Source organism: Mobula birostris, chromosome 9, assembly GCF_030028105.1.
Source record: "Mobula birostris isolate sMobBir1 chromosome 9, sMobBir1.hap1, whole genome shotgun sequence".
Classification (NCBI taxonomy): Eukaryota; Metazoa; Chordata; class Chondrichthyes; order Myliobatiformes; family Myliobatidae; genus Mobula; species Mobula birostris.
In genome coordinates this window covers 114,827,443-114,850,507 of record NC_092378.1, presented here as the reverse complement: position 1 = coordinate 114,850,507, position 23,065 = coordinate 114,827,443, and the positions used below count along the sequence as shown (strand labels likewise).

The window sequence follows — 23,065 nt, the reverse complement described above, 5'->3', positions numbered from 1 at the left end:
ACCAAAACTAGCTCAATTCAAAGATTCAAGATACAAAGATTCAAAATATATTTATGATCAAAGTGTGTATACAGTATACAACCCTGATATTTGTCTTCTCACAGACAGCCACGAAACAATGAAAACCATGAAACCCATTTAAAGAAAAGTATCAAATCCCCAATGTACAAAAAAAAAAGAACAAATTGCACAAACGGCAAGAAAAACAAGTGACAAACACAGAACACAAGGCACCAGATCACAAAGACATCAAAAGGTCAAAGCGTATTGAGTTCAGCTCAGTTCTGTTCAATCCAGCGGCCCGTCTCTCGCTATCTGCAGGCCGCAGCGCTAGTCCGCCCCAATCAAAAGTGCACAAAACAGCAACATGAAGAGGAGTGTCCAGAAACCAGAAACACACCATAACGTGAACTAGAGTCCAATCCACAAACCAGGCTGATTAAACCTTGATTAGACCTATGAACTCCAGCACCATCCGCTGGCAGCCCAGTCTTAATCTGTAAAAATATCAATTTGCTTTGTATCCTAATACCATTGAAATATCAAAAAGTAAATGTAAAACAAAATGAAGACAAAATATTGCACAAATAAAAGAATATAATATGAGAACACCAAAGGTTTACAATATGTGATGGTGTAAGAGTTCTATTCAATGTGCTGTGCTATGTTTTTCAATTATACTGATCTCTGAATCATTGGATTTTTTTACTTTATTTTTCCTTGCACAGCATTCCTGACAGCTTGGTTTGTTTTATTGTCGGCACACCTTTGGTTCAATCTTTAAACACTGAGGAGGCTTTCGCTCTGCTTGTAAAATCAAACGAAGCCTGCCAGAGCCCAAGCACTAATGGAACTGCACCAACAGATGATCAGATACAGGTAGGAAGAATTGGTATCGTGGAAGTTGATGGCAATTACGTTTTCATAAGGCTAGAACTTCCACTATTCTTCATAATGTACCTCTGTTCCATTTATATAATTATGTTGGGAAGTGCTGGGGTGGGGGGGAGAGTGGCTGCAGTAAGTCTTGTTATTCTATTCCTGAGCTCTCAGTGCTACCACTGTAACCTGCCCCCCAAAACATGGATCATGACAGTGTAATTCATTACTCAGCAAGAGGGAGCACCTGCACTTAGTAGCTACTTCATTACCTGTACACCTCAATAATGAAAATATCTAATCAGCCAATCACATGTATAAAAGCATGTCAAGAGGTTCAGCTGTTATTCAGTCCACACATCAAAAGGGGAAAGGAATGTGATCTGTAAGTGACTTTGACTGTAGAATGATTGTTGGTGCCAGATGGGGTGGCTTGAGTATCTGGGATTTTTGTGTACATCAGTGTGTAGAGTTCACCGGGAATAGTGGGCGAAAATGACATTAATGAGAGAGGGCAAAGGAAAATGGCCAGACTGGTTCACCCTGACAAGAAGGCAAATGTAACTCAGATAGCCGTGGGTTACAACAGTGATGTGCCAAAGAGATTCTCTGAATGCACGTCATGTCAAACCTTGAGGTGAATGGGCTACAGCAACAGAAGCACATTGGGTTCCACTCCTTTACCTAATAGGAGTCATTTAAATTTTAAATGTCAGCAGGCAACACAGATAAACAGACCTTCAATTACATTGCAACACACCAATATTAAACATGGTTTTCTTTTCTGTCCAAATTTGTTGCCTCAAATAAATATGCCTGTTTCCCTTACAATTTTTCTGACCCCAGAGCTCTGTGCAATGGTTAAGATTATGTCAGGAATGTGAAGACAAAGGCATATTTTTTTGCAGATTTTCAATTATCCCCCTCCATCAGAGACCTGGGGACCCAAGAGCCACCTCCAACTGCAAACCTTCCCCCTCCACAACTACACAAAGGACAGAGGAGCTATATTGCTGATATTAGACATAACAATAGTAACTTCATTTATATAGCACCTTTCATCCATTAAGATGCAGGCTTAATGTGCTTCACATAGATTGTAAAAACAAATCAATATAGTTATAAAATTACGAGACAAAATTAAAAATCATAAGTAAAGACAAATGTCATATAGAATACAATGCAATTGAATATACCAAATTATATGTAATCATGTAAAATGTAATATGTAAAAATGTAATCAACCTCAATAGGCATTAAGTAATCCTATAAGTAGGCCAAATTAAAAAAGTAAGATTTTAGTAGTGCTTTGAAACTTTCCACAGTACTAGCCTGGCGTATCTCAGTCAGTGAAGAATTCCAGGTTTTTGGTGCATAAGAGCAAAAGGCCACATGACCAGTTCTTGTATCCTTGGCTCTAGAAACAATAACCAAACCACTATGTGTGGATCTAAGATTACGATTAGGTACTTCAAAATATACTGATGAGCTGGATTATTCAGAGCCTCCTATTTTAAAATTAATAAATCCAGTTTTGAAAGTGGCTACCTGTACTGCACAACATGAACATGAGATGTTGATTTCTTTTTATTTAATTCTTCTGACCCAGGCACTTTGCCAACAAGGATTGAGTCTTGGGCTGATCATGATCATAATGTCTGCAGGGCTCAATTTTTCCCTTGAGTCACCCAACAGATGCAAAGGTTCAGGATTTTGTCATCAGCAATCAATAATTACCTTACCACTGCTGTTTGACTTAACTGAAGCTTGCCTTGGATCAATCTCCCCAGTTTGCAATTCTGGAAGTCATCAGAGTCCTCCCCAGTGAGGCAGAATGAACCTTGTCCACAAGAATGACAGCACCTCAGGGAATGAAACATGAGTGGAATGATTAACTTACTGTCCATCTTGTCAATTTCCTGACCTTCATCTAAAGTCACCTTTATCTGCAACTCACATCACACCAGGTCCCACCCATATTGAGACACACCGATTCCAGCAAGCTAGACCTTGTTCTTTCACCTTCTTTCCCTATTATCTCTCTTATTTCCCATCCCTCCACTCTTTTCCCCTCTGTACGTCATCCATACTTTCCTCCTTCCTCCCAATGTTTCTTAACTGAAGGCTCTATTATCAGAATCATTGTTTGGAGTTCTTCTTGCAAACGTGCTCGTCTCTCCACCTCATTCCTTGCCTTTTAAAGCTTTATCTAAACAGCTTCTTTTAAGTTACCTTGCATTTAAAATTGTAGTTTTATTATTTGGCAAGATCTCATCAATTGTAAATACTTCTCAAAAACCTTCAGAGTTTTATTTCTTTTTTTTTTTTGCAGCTTGCAGATGCTCTAGTGGGTAAAATCTCCAGCTTCTCATCTGATATGCTTATCGATCTGGGCCAGTCGGCTGTTGGACTAACAATAACACAGATCGATACTCTCAACGGTACTGATGTTCGCGAAGCTCTGGGCAGTCTGGGTAATGTTAGAGGCTGGACTCGTGAAAAAGCCAATGTATTGGTCACAAAGTTGATCATTGCTAACTTCCAGGTAAGATTTAAGTGAATCAAAAAAGTACTTATGAATATAATATGACTGATTCCACATTTGCATTTAGGAGAAGTGGGCAAGAAATTTTGTTGAGAACCATAACCATTTAATGCACTAGATAGTTTCAGTCTAAAAACCGTCGGGTATGATTGGTATTCTGGAAGTTATACCGTGGTTCTCTGCATTTGATAAGCTTGCACACACTGTCCCCTTAATATGCAGCACTATATTCGTTGGTGTAATGATACCTAGAGTGAGTATATGCTTCAGGAGTGCAATTAACTGGGCAGTGCAGGCTTGCTCTCATATAACATGTTGTTCAACACCAAGGGTTTTGTTTTTCCTTTCCTGGAGTTGAGTATAGGCTCTTAGAGCAGATTCACCGGACTAACTAGTTGTAAAATACCAGCGATACCCTATCACCTACTAATTAAGAAGAAATTAGAACCATTGGTGTCTGATATTCCTAACAAGTGAGATGATGGAGCAAAGTTTATACTTCATGTTTATTACTCCATTTGGTCTTGTGTGAGGCCAATGTGGCTGTCCCCATAGTATGACATGCAACACGTTTTTACCATACAGAAGAATTTCTGTGCAGGAGAATGTTAAATTCACATGGCCAGGAGCCCTTAGGATGTAACAAGGAAACCCCTAGCAGTATAACTAGTCATATTCCAAGGAAAAGAATCAAAAATTGGCTAATTGCCCACTCCGGAGGAAGAGGAGTCGAATGAAGAGTGAATGGATTGACTCCAAACCTGGAAGGAATTCTGTCTGCAAAGAGATTAATCAGACTAGATCTGGACTGTCTTGAGGTTAAATGAATGAGAGATTATCTTATTGAAACAAAAAATCTTATGGCCCTGACAAGGTAAATACTGTGATGATACTTGCCTTGGTAGGGGTATCTGAAACAAAAGTTCGCTGATACAGGACCAAGGCAAAAAAAAATTCAAACACAAAGTAATGAAACTTTGTAGTCTCTAACCGAGAGGGCCGTGGAGGCTCAGTTGCTGATGTATCAATACAGAGATCAATAGATTTTTGGATATTGGGATCTGGGATTGGAGAAGGAGAGTGACCCAGAAGTAAAGGGTTAGCCATGAAGTGTGGGGCAGGCACGAGCAGTCAAATGGTCTACTCCTCATGTTTCTTATCATTATGAACACTAATCGATTTTTTGAGCTATGAAAAAACAGCATTTCTTTGCTGCTAGAACATAGTAGCTGCGCCACCACTTTAAAATATCGATAATCATTGAACCTCACTGTAATGAGACTTATACCACTGACTCTCATTCAGCAAATGAACTCTATCAAATTGTAAAGTTCATTTTGGTCTAATACTTTTAAATTCGACCATGTAGAAAGGCAGCTCCAATAGATTTCAAACATTCACAAAACACTTTTAACGACATGAGAAATGCTTATATTCAAGTTGTCAACTGGAAACTGCCAAAATAATAAAATTTATAAACCTGGCATCTAACCATGTTTTAATCTTTTTTTACTAGTTTAACAATGTTGAAAACTTGTTGAAAATGGGAACCTTGGCATCTGGTCTTACAAGTGACAGGTTGAAAACTATCAATAGCAGTGTGATCGCCCTGGCCGTTGATAATACAGTCTTTGTAGAAAATATATTGCTTGCTCCAGAACCGTCACAACAAATTGTTGTTCTAAAGGTAAGTATCTGATAAGCATGTGTTCTGTGGGCAATAAAAATAACCATTTTACATTGTATGACATTGTAAGCCTTTAGATTTAGAGTTGGACTGGTGGCCTTTGACATATACAAACATGAAAACATTTACATTTACGGTTGAAGTTTAATGCTTTGAAGAGTGTGGCGATGGCTAAAAAAGGCTAGCCACGCCAGTGATGTCCATATCCTTTGAATAAATGAAAGAAACTTGCAGAGGGGTGAGACCTGAGTGGAACGGCCAAATTGCAAATTTCTGTTTTAGCTGCCATTTTACCGTTATTCACAAGTTAAGTTAATAATTTTAAACTTAAAAGCAAATTATAAGTTTTGGACAGCACCAAACTAGAGTATAAGAGCAGTCGCTGCTCAGAAAAAAAAATGCAATATGTCTAAGGAAAGCAGGAATACATTTGTAAATACAGCATACAATTTATAACTAATGAGACAGAGAGTCAAATGAACTAAATTCTCAAAAGACTTGACATGGTTAGTAATGCTTTAAGAAGGTAATTCAGCAAGTTAAACCTATGTCAAACAGTGATTTGACCAAACTGGGAGCACTGTGTGTAATTGTGGTTCAGTGCCTTAAAATTCCAGAAAATATTCAATACTTTGTGCAAGAGGGAATGCTTGGATAGGTTTTAGTTTTACAATTTCATGGTACATTTAGACCCCACAAGGAAGTTTGGCTTCAAAAAAAATCTCAGTTTCCAAGTTTAAAATGAATGAAGTAAAAACACAGCTGTTGGAAACATACAGTGAATCATACAACACCTGCGGTGAGAGAAACAATTAATACTTCGGGTCAATAATATGTCATCAGAACATTGTCTGCTTCTCCCTCTACAGATGCTTACTAACTGCACTTTCTTCTTCCTTCAGGTTTGTATCACCTGCAGGTTTTTATTTGCTTTGTTGCATAGTTACTAGACATTTTCATCTTTTTCGTTCCTCTTTAGATTAATGAATCTTCAAGTAATCTTACAACATTTATACAGAACGTTCCAGACATGCTTGCAACTAAAATTTCTTTGCCTCAACTGATTTCCAAAGATATCAATCTGAATCTTGTGAACAACAAGCAATGGGAGCCTTACCAAGTAAGTTGATAAATTGTTTGATAACACCATCTAGTCGAGCAAAGGCATAATGAATTTGTTAAAGGTAATCTGTGTTTGATTAAATTTTGGGGGAGTTGACTTAATTATTAAAGAAGGTAATCCATACATTTCATGGATTTTCGGAAGTCTGATAAAGTCACAATTTAGACTGGTAGCAAAGTTGAAATTCTTGAATGAAAAGGACAGTGGGAACGTGGATAAAAAGCTAGTTTGAAGACAGAAAGGAAAGTGTTGTGGTACATTCCCCTCCGCTAGTTTGAATAATCAGCAGAGAGTGGAACTTAAAACAGTTGCAGAGTAAACATTGGATGTGTGGAAAATAATTAAGTGTCTTGTCATAGACTAAAAGGGTACATAGGTTACTGGAATGAGAATACTTGGAATGCGAAATTTAACGCAGAAAATGTGAGGTATATTTTAACAAGAAAAATGAAGAATGGGAAAGTACAATTCTAAAGGGTGTGCAGGAATGGAGGGACTTGTCGGTATTTGCATAAAATTTCAAGGTGGCTGAGGTAGCTGTGATAAACACAACAGATTCTGTAAAGTGCTGAAGGAACTAAGCAGGCCAGGCAGCATCTATGGAGAGGAATTAAGAGTCAACGTTTCAGGGTAAGACCTTCCTTCAGGACTGGCTGCTGGAAGTTCAGAGTAACACACACAAAATTCTGGAGGAACTCGGCATGTCAGGCAGTATCTGTGGAGAGGAATAAAGGGTCAGCATTTCAGGCAAAGACCTTTCATCACGACTGGCTTGTAGTTGTGAAAGCACTTAACAAAATATATGGAAATGCTGGACTTCATTAAAACAGGAACAGTAGACAAAAGGAAGGAAATAATTGGTTTGAATCTTTATAAAGGAAATACTGGTTTGACTGTTTATAAAGTACTAGTTTTGCTGCAGTTACAATATGCTGTCTAATTCAGATCTGCTCTTTGGGAAATATGTAAGTGCCCAAGAAAATATGTGAGTGTCCAAATAAGATTTATACAATGGATTAAGCATATGTTTCTGAAGATTGGCAAAAGCTATGGTGGGGAAAACATTTTTTAAACAATGAATAAATTGTGAAACTATCTGAGAGTGTGGCTGGTGATATTAAAGACTGCACTTTTTCTAATATTTCACATTCATTTTGATTAATATTGTGACTGACTGTTGTTATTCAGATCAGTGATTATTTTAGCCAATGGATCAGACGCAAGGCAACTTTAAAAAAATATGAAACACCATTAAAAATTTGTTTCATATCTCAAGTAGCTTCTTTGAAACGTGTTCCTGACAACTATTTGATTGTGTGTCCTTAAAAAGTGAGCAGAATAGATATTCTGTTCTCTTTATAAATACACACCTTCCAATAGTTTCCCACGTGCTGCAACAGTTCATTCCCAGCTTGTGTAGCACTCCACCCCAATCTACTTCTCTATTTCATGCCATGGATGGACAAGTTGGTGGAGCAGATGTTCTTGCCACCACTAAGGGCCTTTGATTCCCCTCACTAATCAGACATGATCTTATCCCATTGCCTGCTTCAAATATTAATTACCTCAATCTTTAGTGTTTAACTAGCTTTGGTCAAGGATACTTCAAACTCAATTTCTTGATTTCAAACGTCTTTTGAAATTTGTCACAGAGCGTTTGGTTTTAATGGAAATTTCTTCCCCCAGATAACATTGCATTATAATGTCACATCATAAAAGACCGAATTCAAAACAGCCCGAAATGTGATCTAAAATAAAGTCCAAAAGAACACAATGACTCCTGACTTGAAAAAAACTTTTGAAAAGCCCAGTTTTTCTGTTTATATGTATTTAATATTATATTGTACATGCTAATAAAATCAGTAGTTTTAGTTTGGAATGCAAATGGCAATATTTTCTACTTAAGCTATTAATTTGCCTTAAATGGACATCAATGTTTACAAGTCAAAAGGCAAGAACCGCTGACCATAGATAAGTAGCACCTGCTGTTGAGTTAAAACTTGTGAAAACACAAATGTACAGATGTTATTTATTATTTTTAGGCTGCTGTGTTTTTTGGGACTTTGACAGAAAATCGTAACCTAAACTTCAGTGTGTAAGTATTATGTGTAAATTTTGCATTGGAGTGAATATTCCCGTGGAATGTGGTTAATATAATGCATAAAATGCTCTAAAGTAACAGTATGAATTTACGCAGATATTTTAAATACTAAGCTTTGAAAAATTTGATAATTTACATTTGTATTACATCTGTGTTACAGCGCATCATCCTCTGTGCTGCAAGGTTTCAGTTGCACAGCAGGAACCACGTTGACCAATGAACAATTCCAAAAGTTTGTTGAAGCCACTAAAGATAGGGCTTCACTGAGCACTGATCAGGTAAACTAATATAGAAGTTAAACTCCATGTTCACCCGTATAACATGGGACAATACCATTTTTTTGGGATATCAGTAAAAGTTTCTGATAGGTTTCTCTGAGGTCTTTAAGAACACACTGTCAAACTGCACCTCTAGTATGAAAAAGTGCTAGCCCACATGAGTATTGAAAGATATGAAAGTAATTTGTCTACTGAATTTATAAATTCAATGAAGAATTTAACTTTTTTGCAGATGAATTTCCTTTTTAAAATCTTGCTCATCTTTCTTCAAGGGCTCAATTTGTGAACACACGTTTATTTCCTGCATCACAATACCTTTCTTTGGGTAGTAAAACCAAGCCCATACCCAGCATTCTAGATGTAGTCTCACTGGGGCCCTATGTAATTGGAGCAATACATCTCTACACTTGTACACTGGTCTCTTTTCAAGAGGCATGTTTGCAACTTGTTCAAAGTACATTTATTATGAACTGATAAACCTTGGCTGCTCCGGGGTTCAGATCTCAGAACTTAGTTTTGGTTTGGAATGTTGTGTCATGACCTCAGATTCGGCAGCGCAGTAGATACGGCAATTGCGCTTGTGAATTTGTACGTATCAGCTAATTATTATTTAATCGTGATAGTACTTAACTCCATACTTGTTGAGACTTGTATTCGACACACCACAGGCTCTCTCTCTCAGCAACGCTTCGCTGCCTGTTTGCATTTGACCTTGCCTGAGAACTTGGACTGTCAAGTCAACTGACTCTGAAGACCAGCAGTATTCGTTTAATATTTAGGTGTTCTTTTCAGCTGCAGTATGGGCTTCATTTCCCACTTGAGAGTTTTAGTTAACGTCCCTGTTTGGCCCAGTGTTTATTGTTTTATTTACTCTTTAACACTGTTCGCATTAAAGTTTTGTGAACTATCAGCCCGCACTTGGGCCATATCCGAACCCAGTGCCAGCAAGTCTCAACTACACAAAGATGGACCCAGCAGAGAGAGAGAGAGGGCAGTACGGGGTCAGGAGGCTGCCCACTGACTCTTGGACCTGCACCAAGGCAGAGGAATGGTGAGAGACAATGCAGTTAAATACCGTACCTTTGCAGTAGAGACGGGATGGAATGAGAGATCTCTCATCACTGCCTTCCAGCATGGACTGAACGCAGGGGTCCAGCATGAGATCGCTGTCCGGGACAAGCAGGATAGTCTGGATGACCTGATTAATCTGGCTAATCGAGGTGACGACTGGGTAACTGAGTGGTGCAGGGAAAGAATGTTTCAAACTTCCTACTCATCCTGATCATCATCTTTCCTCAGCCTCTCCCCCCCCCCCCCCCCGCCTCACCACCCAGCACCCAGCCCACGCACACGGAGGAGCCTATGTAAGTGGGTCACACGCACCTGTCTCTGGAGGAACAAGAGCGGCACCAGAGGACAGATTCCTGCCTCTGCTATGGTGATCCAGGATACTTCCGGGCGGCATGTTCCAAGTGTCCAGTGAAAGAAAAAACCCGTCAGCAGGGAGGGGAATCCTGACGGGTGGGTTCTCTCTTCAGTCAGCTTCCCCTAATTCTGTAATGCTCGCAGCTTCCTTGTCGTGCAGGTCTCAGATCCAGGAACTTAAGGCACTTATTGACTCTGGTGCAGCCGGGAATCTTATGGACATCTCTCTCGCTCAAAGATGGGGAGTTCCAACTCAGGAATTAAGGGAAAAGATCAACATCAAGGTGCTGGACAGTCAGCCTCTGGGAACCGGCCAGATCCACCTTTCCACCCAACCCCTCCAACTGGTGCTCGAAGGCAACCATCATGAAGAAATAGCTTTCTATCTGGTTAATTCACCTGGACTGCCACTGGTACTTGGTCTCCCCTGGTTATCCTGACATAATCCACAGGTTGACTGGTCTCTGAATGTACTCAAAGAATGGGGACCGGCATACCTGTCTACCTGTCTGGGTCCAGCTCAAGCTCCATTCCATGAATCCTCTCCTGTGTCAGTTGAGGATGTGGACCTGTCTGAGATTCCAGCTGAATATGCGGATCTCCTTGAGGTTTTCAGTAAAAGAAAGGTCACCACCCTGCCCCCACACTGGCCATATGACTGTGCCATAGACCTCCTACCTGGCACTGGTCCTCCCCGGGGCCGGCTCTTTTCCCTCTCTCATCCTGAAACAGTGGCCATGGAGGAATACATTAAGGAGGCATTGAGCATGGGGTTTATCCGTCTGTCAACGTCGCTGGTAGGAGCGGGCTTCTTTTTTTGAGAAAAAGGAAGATGACAAGCTCCGTCCCTGCATCGATTATCGGCCCCTGAACAACATCACTGTGAAGAACCGCTACCCTCTTCCCTTGCTGGCGTCTGTGTTCGAACATCTCCAGGGAGCAACCATATTTCCCAAAATTGATGGGCACAATGCTTCCAATCTGATTCACATAAGAAAAGGGGATGAGTGGAAAATGGCTTTCAGCACCTCTAATGGCCACTATGAATACCTAGTGATGCCTTTTGGTCTGGCCAATGCCCCCGCTGTATTCCAGGCCTTGATTAACGATGTGCTCAGGGACATGTTGAACCAGTTTGTGGTTGTGTATTTAGATGACATCCTTATCTATTCTCGCTCTCATCAGGAGCACGTCCAGCATGTCCGGAGAGTACCCAGAAGCCTTCTTGAAAATAACCTGTATGCCAAGCCTGAAAAATGTGATTTCCATAAAGACCAGGTGTCATTTTTGGGCTATATACTTACCCCATCCAGTGTTCAAATGGACCCTAGTAAAGCTCAGGCAGTTGCAGAGTGGCCCAAACCGTCTACAGTCAAACAGGTACGGCACTTCATGGGGTTTGTGAACTTTTATCGCCACTTCATCCAGAATTTCGGCTCTATCACGGCTCCAATTAATGCACTCACCGAGAAGACCTCAGCAGGATTCCATTGGACAGATGATGCCGACCAAGCATTTTCCGAGCTAAAGCGACGTGTCACTACTGCCCCACTGCTGCAACACCCAGACCCATCTCAGCCATTCATTGTCGAGGTAGATGCATCAGGTGTCGGCATTGGAGCTGTCCTCTCTCAGCGCTCGTCTGCGGATAGCCGGCTGTATCCTTGTGCCTTTCTTTCCTGTCACTTGAGGGATTACAATGTTGATAAAAGGGAGTTTCTGGCTGTCAAGGAGGCCCTGGAGGAATGGCGACACTGGCTGGAGGGGGCTGAGCATCCATTCTTGGTCTGGACAGATCACAAGAACCTCTCCTATATTCAGGATGCTAAGAGACTCAACTATCGTCAAGCCCGGTGGGCTCTCTTCTTCACACGGTTCAATTTCATACTCACTTATCGTCCCAGCGGCAAGAATACAAAGGCCGATGCTCTCTCCTGGCAGTTCGACAAATCTGAGGTCAATGCCAATCCAGAGCCTATTCTTCCTCGCTGGTGTATCGCTGCTCCGGTGATCTGGGGAATAGAGGCAGAGGTGAGAGCCGCCCAACAATCAGATCCAGGCCCGGATGGGGAACCTCCCAACCGGCTGTTTGTCCCTGCGGCAGTGCATTCCAAAGTGTTGGAATGGGGTCACTCCTCCCGTCTGGCTGGATGTCCGAGAATTCAACGGACTCAGAAGTTTATAAAGAGATAATTTTGGTGGCGATCTATGTCCCAGGATATCCACGATTTTGTATCTGCCTGTCCCACCTGCGCTCGGAACAAGACATCACGCCAGCATCTTGTGGGTCTGTTGTGTCCATTGCCTGTGCCCCACTGTCCTTGGTCCCACCTCTCAGTAGATCTCATCATCTCATCACTGGTCTGCCCCCATCTAATGGAAACACCACCACTTTGGTCGTTGTGGATCAATTTTCCAAGGCTGCCCACTTCATTGCCCTCCCCAAGCTCCCATCAGCTCGTGAGACTGCCACACTCATGGTTCAACATGTGTTCTGCCTCCATGGCTTTCCTCAGGACATAGTGTCTGATCATGGACCACAGTTCACTTCCGGCTTTTGGAAGGGTTTGTGCTCTCTTGTGGGAGCCATGGCCACCTGGAGTCGAGCCAGGGCTTCTCTGCTGTGTGCCCAGAAACAACATTCCCACAGGCTGATCAGTGCCGTCAACAGGTAAGGCCATTCAAACCAGGAGAGGAGGTCTGGTTGGCATCAAGGGATCTCCCCCTGAAAGTCGAATATTAGAAATTGGCACCGCGCTATGTGAGACCGTTTGAGTGGAAGAGGCTGTCAACAAGGTGTCCTATAGACTGCGTCTACCAGAATCACTGAAGATCCACCCAGTATTCCATGTTTCCCAGCTCAAGCCAGTTACTACCTCTCCCCTGGCCCCAGTCACCCCACCTCCCCCTCCTCCCCGCCTGGTAGGTGGTTCCCTTGTCTATACTGTGTGGTGACTCCTGGCATCTCACCAGGTATGTGGGAAGGTCCAGTACCTTGTAGACTGGGAAGGGTATGGCCCAGAAGAACATACTTGGATCCCACCGAGGGACATCTTGGATAAGTCGCTGATCCGGGAATTCCAGCGGACACAGGTCTGTGGCGTCTTAGAGGCTGCACCTAGAGAGGAGAGACCTGTCACGACCACAGATTCGGCAGCGCAGTAGATATGGCAATTGCGCTTGTGAATATGCACACGTCAGCTAATTTTTATCTAACTGTGATAGTATTTAACTCCATACTTGTCGAGACGGACAGAGCACAGCAACGCTCTGCTGCCTGTTTGCTTTCGGCCTTGCCTGAGAAATTGGACTGTCAAGTCAACTGACTCTGAAGACTAGCAGTATTCGTTTAATGTTTAGATGTTCTTTTCAGCTGCAGTGTGGGCTTTGTTTCCCATTTGAGAGTTTTAGTTAATGGCCCCGTTTGGCCTAGTGTTTATTATTTTATTTTCCTTTTAACACGGTTCGCATTACAGTTTTGTGAACTATTGGCCTGCTTCGGTTTTTCTCATTCCGCACTTGGGCCATACCTGAACCTGGTGACATGTTGTTCGCTTTAATTGTTTGCATGATTTGTTTTTTTTTGTTCACTTGCATATTGAGTACTGGTCTTTTATTTCTCTCTTTAATTGTTTCTTTCTGGGCTCTTGCTTTGTGGCTAACTATGAGCATGCAAACCCTCAAGTTTGTGTAATTTATACATTTTTTGATAATAAATGTACTTAAATCTTAAATCTTATCAACATATGTATGCCATTAACAACCTTGAGATTCATCTTCTTGCAGGCAGCTACAAAAAAACAAAGAGACACAGTAGAATTCACTAAAATCCCCACTCCACAAACACAGACAAACATCCGATATGTGAAAAAGAAAGAGCAAATTGTGCAAACAATTTAAAAAAATCCTTAGAACATGAATCACAGGGTCCCCAAAAGTAAGTCCACAGTCACAGGGCCAGTTCAGTGGCGCAGCCTATCCAGGAGCATTGATGGCTGCAGACCACAGCTGTGGGGCTAGGTTCAGTGCTGAGGTGAGTGCGATGCTTGCAGGCCACAGCTGCAGTTAGTTCAGCGCTGAGGTGAGTAAAGCCTCACGGAGTAATGAGCTGAATGCCAGCTTCTCCTTCGCCCTCGGCCTCAGCATCTTAATTTTTTAATCTGGCTTGGCGCTTCTATGTTAATTCTCAGCAGGGTCGTCTACAGGGTCATGAAGGTCCCTCTGAATACTGACACCTTTCAATCATTAAAAAAACTTTTCATTTTTCTACAAAAATGGCTGCTTTCACATTTTCCATATTACGATATATCTGCCATATCCTCACCCATTCAAATAATTGGTATATTATCCCCTCCTTCCCTTCTCAGAGGACATGTTATATCAGCAGTAAGCTTAGATAGATTTTGCCAGATTCCCTCATCTAAATCAGTGGCATGGATTGTGAAAAGACTACGCCCCAGATCCCTTTCGATCCTCCAGTAGTCACAACCATTTATCGCTATACTCTGTTTACTGACCATTACCCAATACTCAATCCACACAAAGCATATTACCCCAATATTGTGCACCCTCAGTTTGTTATAAATCTCTTAAATGGACCTTCTAAAAGGCCTTCAGAAGATTCAAAAACTCCATATCAACTGGTTTTCCCTAATGCAATCTGCTGATTGTAGCCTTAGCTAATGGTGCCCTTTCATAAAACCACAACAGCTCCTCAGTCCTATTATTTTCAAAGTTCACTGTTAATCCTTCTGTAATAACATTTTATCAACAATATTTTCAGTCTCTTCCAACCCCCCTTCTTGAAAATTGTGATTATATTTGCTACCTTCTAATTTGCAATAAAGATTCTGGAATCAATTGAATTTTTCAAGATGATGACCATGTGCTTGTTCATTTGAGTTTAACTAACTAAGTAATATCAGTTCCAATTTTTATTGGCTATATTTAAAAATAATGAATTTTCTTCAATCACTGTTTTGTATAAATGCAATAATTGAAAATCACAGTTTAATTCTCATGTAATTAACACGAACATTTAACAGTTACTGTTGTTTTGTTGGCAATCTATACCTATTAATAGAGACCATATGAATTTGAGTGTGGGCACACCGTGAGTTTGAGCCCCAGCCGAGGGAACATGTTGTGTCCTTGAGCAAGGCACTTAATCACACATTGCTCTGTGACGACACCGGTGCCAAGTTGTACGGGTCTTAATGCCCTTCCCTTGGGCAAAATTAGTGTCGTGGAGAGGGGAGACTTGCAGCATGGGCAACTGCTGGTCTTCCATACAACCTTGCCCAGGCCTGCGCTCTGGAGAGTGAAGACTTTCCAGGCGCAGATCCATGGTTTTGCAAGACTAACGGATGCCTTTACTTATATGAATTTTAAGATATTTGAATGGATTAATTGTACATATCCAAGGTCCTTCAAAATGAGGGTGATAAACTGACCAGTGAAAAGGACTGTGACTGTAATAAAGTTGTGTTCTGACAATAACCAACAGTACTTAGCATCAATTTGTGTGAAATTTAAAGAACAACAAAGGTTTGTTGACACTTCTAGTTTCATGAACAAATTGAGCAAAGAGTATTTGTTTCTCACACTCATGCAAAACTATAAATAATCATTTTTGAATTAATAACTATCAGTTGTAAATTAAACTTTTAATTGTGATTACTGTAAAGAAAATATTTAAGATCTCAAGATAAAACCTAACTACATATAACCGGTAATTAAGGAAAGGTATTGATAATTATATATTGTAGTTAGAAAACTATTTAACTAATTTCTGATCAACCTGTTTCCCCAGCTGATATGCATGTTTAGAAGATTGAATGCCATTGGAACACCACAAACCACTTCCAAGCTACCAGCAGATGTCCTGATATACTACTCGTAAGAATTACAGTAATTTTATTTCTGTTTATTTTAGAAAAATAAGTATTTAAACAGCACTTTCTAATAAAATGTATCTATTCCACATATTGTTTTTTACAAGAGTTTGTATTTATTGACTTAAATCAGTCCATGATTTTGTTACCTCTAGATATGACTATGTGACATTTCTCCTGGCCAGCAACCCAGTTCACAAAGTGTTGTGAACTGCAACTCATTCCTGAAATAAGCTATTAGTCCAACAATATTTCAATTATCCATAACCCTTGTGGTCACATATCTGCATTGCTCTAAGCATCCAAATGCATCCTTTATAAAATTCTCAGTCTCCTGTTCAAATTGCTCTGTATCCCCACCCTGTCTCTCTTTCACCTCTGTTAGTTCTAGTCATCCAGTAACACTCATAAAAAGTGGAATAGGCAAATCTTGTCAAATGTACCAAAATCAAAATGCTTCGAACCAGAAAATGAGGATAGAATCAGGTGAATATCATCACTTAAGTAATTGTTTAATGTTTAAACTGTTGAAGTCAAAGCAATACACACAAAATGCTGGAGGAACGCAGCAGGTTAGACAGCATCTATGGTGAGGAAGAAATGCTCAATGTTTTGGGCCGAGACCCTACAATCTGCTGAATTTCTCCTGCATTTTGTGGGTGTTGCTCTGCATTTCCAGCACCTGCAGAATCTCTAGTGTTGAAGCCAACACTTAAAATGTAGTCATTTTTTTTTCCTAAAATGGTCTAAATAAGTATATTATCAGTTAACTAATGGGATTCAGTCTGTGACATTTATCATTTTAGCCCTGAAGCATTCCAGCCTGAAAATTGTACAAGCTTCTTCCGTGCTGTTGGGCGTGCCAACCTTAATGTTCTGTCAAGAGAATCTCAAGAAAGGAAGAATCTATTAAAAGAAGCTAATAGCTGCTTGGTGAGTGCATATTATTATTTAACAAGTTTTGAATTTAAAAAAATAAATGCTGAGAATGGAACTAATTTTCTGACCATGTTGAAGCCAAGTGGCAAACCAATACTTGACTATTTCATAAATAGAAACATAGAAAACTGACAGCACAATATAGGCCCTTCGGCCCATAAGGTTGTGCCAAACATGACCCTACCTTAGAAATTACTAGGGTTACCCATAGCCTTCTATTTTTCTAAGCTCCATGTACCTATCCAAAAGTCTCTTAAAAGACCCTGTCATATCCGTCTCCACCACCATTGCTGGCAGCCCATTCTACGCATCCATCACTCTCTGCATAAAAAAAACTTACCCCTGACATCTCCTCTGTACCTACTCCCAAGCACCTTAAACCTGTGCTCTCTTGTGGTAGCCATTTCAGCCCTGGGAAAAAGCCTCTGACCATCCACACGATCAATGCCTCTCATCATCTTATACACCTCTATCAGGTCACCTCTCATCCTCCGTCACTCCAAGGGGAAAAGGCCAAGTTCACTCAACTGGTTTTCATAAGGCATGCTCCCCAATCAAGGCAACATCCTTGTAAATCCCCTCTGCACCCTCTCTGTGGTTTCCACATCCTTCCTGTAGTGAGGCGAACAGAACTGAGCACAGTACTCCAAGTGTGGTCTGACCAGGGTCCTATATAGCTGCAACATTACCTCTTGGCTCCTAAATTCAATTCCACTATTGATGAAGGCCAATACACCGTATGCCTTCTTAACCACAGAGTCAACCTACACTGCTGCTTTGAGCGTCTTATGGACTCAAACCCCAAGATCCCTCTGATCCTCCACACTGCCAAGAGTCTTACCATTAATACTATATTCTGCCATCATATTTGACCTATCAAAATGATCCACTTCACACTTATCTTTGTTGAACTCCATCTGCCACTTCTCAGCCCAGTTCTGCATCCTATCAATGTCCCGCTGTAACCTCTGACAACCTTCCACACTATCCACAACACCGCCAACCTTTGTGTCATCAGCAAACTTACTAACCCATCCCTCCACTTCCTCATCCAGGTCATTTATAAAAATCACAAAGAGTAAGGGTCCCAGAACAGATCCCTGAGACACACCACTGGTAACCAACCTCCATGAAGAACATGACGCGTCTACAACCACTCTTTGCCTTCTGTGGGCAAGCCATTTCTGGATCCACAAAGCAATGTCCCCTTGGATCCCATGCCTCCTTACTTTCTCAGTAAGCCTTGCATGGGGTACCTTATCAAATGCCTTGCTGAAATCCATATTCACTACATCTACTGCTCTTCCTTCATCAATGTGTTTAGTCACATCCTCAAGAAATTCAATCAGGCTCATAAGGCATGATCTGCCCTTGACAAAGCCATGCTGGCAATCCCTAATCATATTATGCCTCTCCAAATGTTCATAAATCCTGCCTCTCAGGATCTTCTCCATCAACTTACCAACCACTGAAGTAAGACTCGCTGGTCTATAATTTCCTTGGCTATCTCTACTCCCTTTCTTGAATAAGGGAACAACATCCACAACCCCCAATCCTCCGGAACCTCTCCCGTCCCCATTGATGATGCAAAAGTCATCGCCAGAGGCTCAGCAATCTCCTCCCTCGCCTCCCACAGTAGCCTGGGGTACATCTCATCCCGTCCTGGCGATTTATCCAACTTGATGCTTTCCAAAAGCTCCAGCACATCCTCTTTGTTAATATCTACATGCTCAAGCTTTTCAGTCTGCTGCAAGTCATCACTACAATCACCAAGATTCTTTTCCATAGTGAATACTGAAGTAAAGTATTCATTAAGTACCTCTGCTATTTCCTCCAGTTTCATACGCACTTTCCCACTGTCACCCTTGATAGGTCCTATTCTTTCACATCTTATCCTCCTGCTCTTCACATACTTGTAGAATACCTTGGGATTTTCTTTAATCCTGCCTGCCAACACCTTCTCATGGCCCCTTCTGGCACTCCTAATTTCCTTCTTAAGCTCCTTCCTGTTAGCCTTATAACCTTCTAGATCTCTAATATTACCTAGCTCTCTGAACCTTTTGTAAGTTTTTCTTTTCTTCTTGACTAGATTTATTACTGCCTTTGTACCCTGTACACTACCATAACTTCCCTGTCTCATTGGAACGTACCTATGCAGAACTCCACACAAATATCCCCTGAACGTTTGCTGTACTTTTCCCTGAGAACATCTGTTCCCAACTTAAGCATCCAAGTTCCTGCCTGATAGTCTCATAATTCCCCTTACTCCAATTAAATGCTTTTCTAACTTGCCTGTTCCTATCTCTCTCCAATGCTATTGTAAAAGAGATAGATTTATGATCACTATCTCCAAAATGCTCTCCCACTGAGAGATCTGACACCTGACCAGGTTCATTTCCCAATACCAAATCAAGTACAGTCTCTCCTCTTGTAGATTTATTTACATATTGTGTCAAGAAACCTTCCTGAACACACCTAATAAACTCCACCCCATCTCAACCCCTTGCTCTAGGGAGATGCCAATCATTATTTGGGAAATTAAAATCTCCCGTCATGATAACTCTGTTATTATTACACCTTTCCAGGATCTGTTTCCTTATCTGCTCCTTGATATCTCTATTACTATTGGGCAGCCTGTAAATGACACCCAGTAAAGTTATTGACCCCTTCCTGTTCATAACCCCCAACCCCAGAGAGTCCGTAGACAATCCCTCCATAACATCTACCTTTTCTGCAGCCGTGACACTATCTCTGTCAACAGTGCCACGCCCCCACCTCTTTTGCCTCCCGCCCTGTCCTTTCTGAAACATCTAAAACCTAGCACTTGAAGTAACCATTCCTGTCCCTGAGCCATCCAAGTCTCTGTAATGGCCACCACATCATAGCTCCAAGTACTGATCCACGCTTTGTTCACAATACTCCTTGCATTAAAATGGACACATCTCAAACCGTCCATCTAAACGCGTCCCTTCTCAACCGCCTGCCTATCCTCCTCCCTCACACACTGTCTCCAAGCTTTCTCTATTTGTGAGCCAACCACCTCTTCCCCAGTCTCTTCAGTTTGGTTCCCACCCCCCAACAATTATAGTTTAAACTCTCCCCAGTAGCCTTAGCAAACCTCCCCGCCAGGATATTGGTCCCCCTCGGATTCACGTGCAACCTGTCCTTTTTGTACAGGTCATACCTGCCCCAAAAGAGGTCCCAATGATCCAGAAACCTGAATCCCTGTCCCCTGCTCCCTGCTCCAATCCTTCAGCCACACATTTATCCTCCACCTCATTCTATTCCTATACTCACTGTCATGTGGCAAAGGCAGTAATCACGAGATTACTACCTTTGCGGTCCTGCTTCTCAACTTCCTTCCTAACGCCCTGTACTCTGTTTTCAGGACCTCGTCCCTTTTCCTACCTATATCATTGGTACCAATATGTACCACGACCTTTGGCTGTTCTCCCTCCCACTGCAGGACATCCTGGACACGATCTGAAACATCCCGGACCCTGGCACCTGGGAGGCAAACTACCATCCGAGTTTCTTTCCTGCATCCACAGAATCGCCTTTCTGACCCCCTAACTATAGAGTCCCCTATCACTACTACCTTGCTGTTCTTTTCCCTACCCTTCTGAGCCACAGAGCCAGACTCTGTGCCAGAGGCACGGCCACTGTTGCTTCCCCCAGGTAGGCTGTCCCTCCCATCAGTACTCAAACAGGAGTACTTATTGTTCAGGGGGCAGCCACAGGGGTACTCTCTAGTACCTGACTCTTCCCCTTCTGACTGTTACCACTTGTCTGTCTCCCGTGGCCCCGGTATGACCACCTGCCTATAACTCCTTTCTATCACCTCTTCGCTCTCCCTGACCAGACGAAGGTCATCGAGCTGCAACTCCAGTTCCCTAACATGGTCCCTTAGGAGCTGGTGCAGATATGGCCATATAGGAGGCTGGGAGACGCCAGGAGTTCCCACATCTGACACCGAGCACAGAAAACCGGCCTCACACACATACTTCCTTTCCACAATTAACACAGGTAAACCTACATTGCCTCATCTAAGCCCGTTGAGCCAAAGCCCTCTCATTCTGCTACCCTCACTCTGCTGCCTGCTGGATATGGCGGTCTTTAAACTTTTCCCGCTCTACTGGCTGATGTCACGAGCCTGTGCAGTCTTGCTTCTCTTTTACCCCGAGTAGTAAAATGCCTTCACTCCGAAAATCCTTAGCCGTTCCACTCGCAGCCTTCTTGCTTCGAATGCAAGGTTAGAGATCCAATATTAACCCCTGTGGAATACACTTGTCAGCAGCAGCCAGCCAGAAAAGGCCCCCTTTATTCCCACGCTTTACCTTCAAAACCAGCTAGTCTTCTGTCCATACTAGTATCTTTCCTGTCAGTCACGTGTGGCACCTTGTCAAAGGCCTTCTGAAAATCCAAATAAACAACATCTTTTGAATCTGATTTTTTTATCCTACCTGTTATTTAAATAATTCCAATAGACTTATCATACAAGATTTCCCCTTAAAGACATTTTTCTATTTTATTGTGTACCTCTAAGTACCTTGAAACTTCATCTTTAATAATGGACTCTAACATCTCGCCAAGCACTAAAGTAAGGCTTACTGGCCAATAATTTCTCACCTCCCTTCCTTCTTATAGAGTGGAGTGTCATTTTTAATTTTCTAGTTCTCCGAAACCATTCCAGAATCTAGTGATTCTTGAAAGATCATTACTAAAGCCTCGACAATCTCTTCAGCTACCTCCTTCAAAACCCTGGGATGTAGTCCATCTGGTCCATCTGACTTGGGTACCTTCAGATCTTTCAGCATTCCCAAAGACCACCTTAGTGACAACAATTGCACTCATTTCTGCTGCCTCCCCCCCCCCCCCCCCCACTTACACTCTCAAGTGGACATCTATTGCTTCCCTGCCTGTGAGAATATTTGAGGGCAAATCTCCCATAAACTGCTGGAGGAACTCAGCAGGTCAGGCAGCATCTACGGAAAAGAGTCAATGCTTCAGGCCAAGACATCGACTGTACTCTTTTCTATGGATGCAAGCTGGCCAGCTGAGTTCCTCCAGCGTTTTGTGTGTGTTGCTCGGATTTCCAGCATCTGTAGATTTTCTCATTTGAGCGTAAGTCTACTGCATTCCTCTAAAAATCTAAATAATTAAGTATCCCGTATTAAAGTAATGCTTATAATCAGATAAACATTGAAATATTCAAAAATAGAAAGCAAAATAATAATGCTACAGGAATTGCAATGACCTGCACATATTTTTTCCAAAAGCAATTATCTTCTGCACATTGAAATTTGAATATTATTTTCCTTGGTTATTTATTCATTAAAGCATGCTATCCATGAAATATTCCTGTTTATAGAAGTTCAGTAACTGGCTTGCATCAAGGTGATAAAAATGCCTCATAGTTTTGCATTCTTCATCTCCAAAGAGTTTGCGAGTTGTCTTTTCTTGCAAACTTTTCGCACTATTCGCTGGGCCTGTGGTGTGAAAAACCAATAAACATTTTGGCTGCAGAACTGTGGAGATGCGTCAGATTCACCATATTGTTACATGTTTGGGATCACCATTGACAAAACAGTAACTGAAGGTTTCCAGGAGCGTGGAACCTAAATGCAGGTTTACAACATAAACGTAGGTTTATCTGCAATGAGGAATTCAGATGAAACCAGTTTATCCAAATAAATTATTAGGGCATGGAATACACAAGGTGAATAGAATAGGTGGTTCTAAAGAGAAGTTAAATAAGCAACTTTTCAAAGGAAGGGTAAGCTATTGGGGCTAGATAAAGAGAAGTAGGGAGAAATTTGCAAGTAGCATAGACCCAATGTGGCAGGTTCAACCCAATGACTCATTTCCCTACCCATTGTGCTTTCCCCTATTCCTTCTTCACCTTTCTTGCCTATCACCTCCCTGCTTCCCCTCCCCCACCCCTTTATCTTTTCCCTTACTGGTTTTTCACCTGGAACCTACCAGCCTTCTCCTTCCCACCCTCCCCCCACCTTCTTTATAGGGCCTCTGCCCCTTCCCTCTTCAGTCCTGACGAAGGGTTCCAGCCCGAAACAGCGACTCATCGTTTCCACAGATGCTGCTGGACCTGCTGAGTTCCTCCAGCGTGTTGTGAGTGTTGCTTTGACCCCAGCATCTGCAGAGTATTTTGTGTTTACGACCTATTTCCCTTCTGT

At 41.8% G+C, this 23,065-nt stretch overlaps 1 protein-coding gene across 1 annotated transcript in view; it reads left to right on the top strand.

Annotated features, from left to right (window-relative positions):
• The window catches only part of LOC140202441 (uncharacterized), a 78,300-nt gene that overhangs the window by 33,823 nt on the left and 21,412 nt on the right, over positions 1-23,065 (top strand). The window contains exons 27-34 of the mRNA XM_072267308.1: positions 729-879; positions 3,212-3,424; positions 4,941-5,111; positions 6,091-6,231; positions 8,277-8,329; positions 8,496-8,613; positions 15,851-15,936; positions 16,739-16,865. Of these exons, the coding sequence (XP_072123409.1) occupies positions 729-879; positions 3,212-3,424; positions 4,941-5,111; positions 6,091-6,231; positions 8,277-8,329; positions 8,496-8,613; positions 15,851-15,936; positions 16,739-16,865 (1,060 nt within the window). The remainder of the gene's footprint in view (positions 1-728; positions 880-3,211; positions 3,425-4,940; positions 5,112-6,090; positions 6,232-8,276; positions 8,330-8,495; positions 8,614-15,850; positions 15,937-16,738; positions 16,866-23,065) is intronic.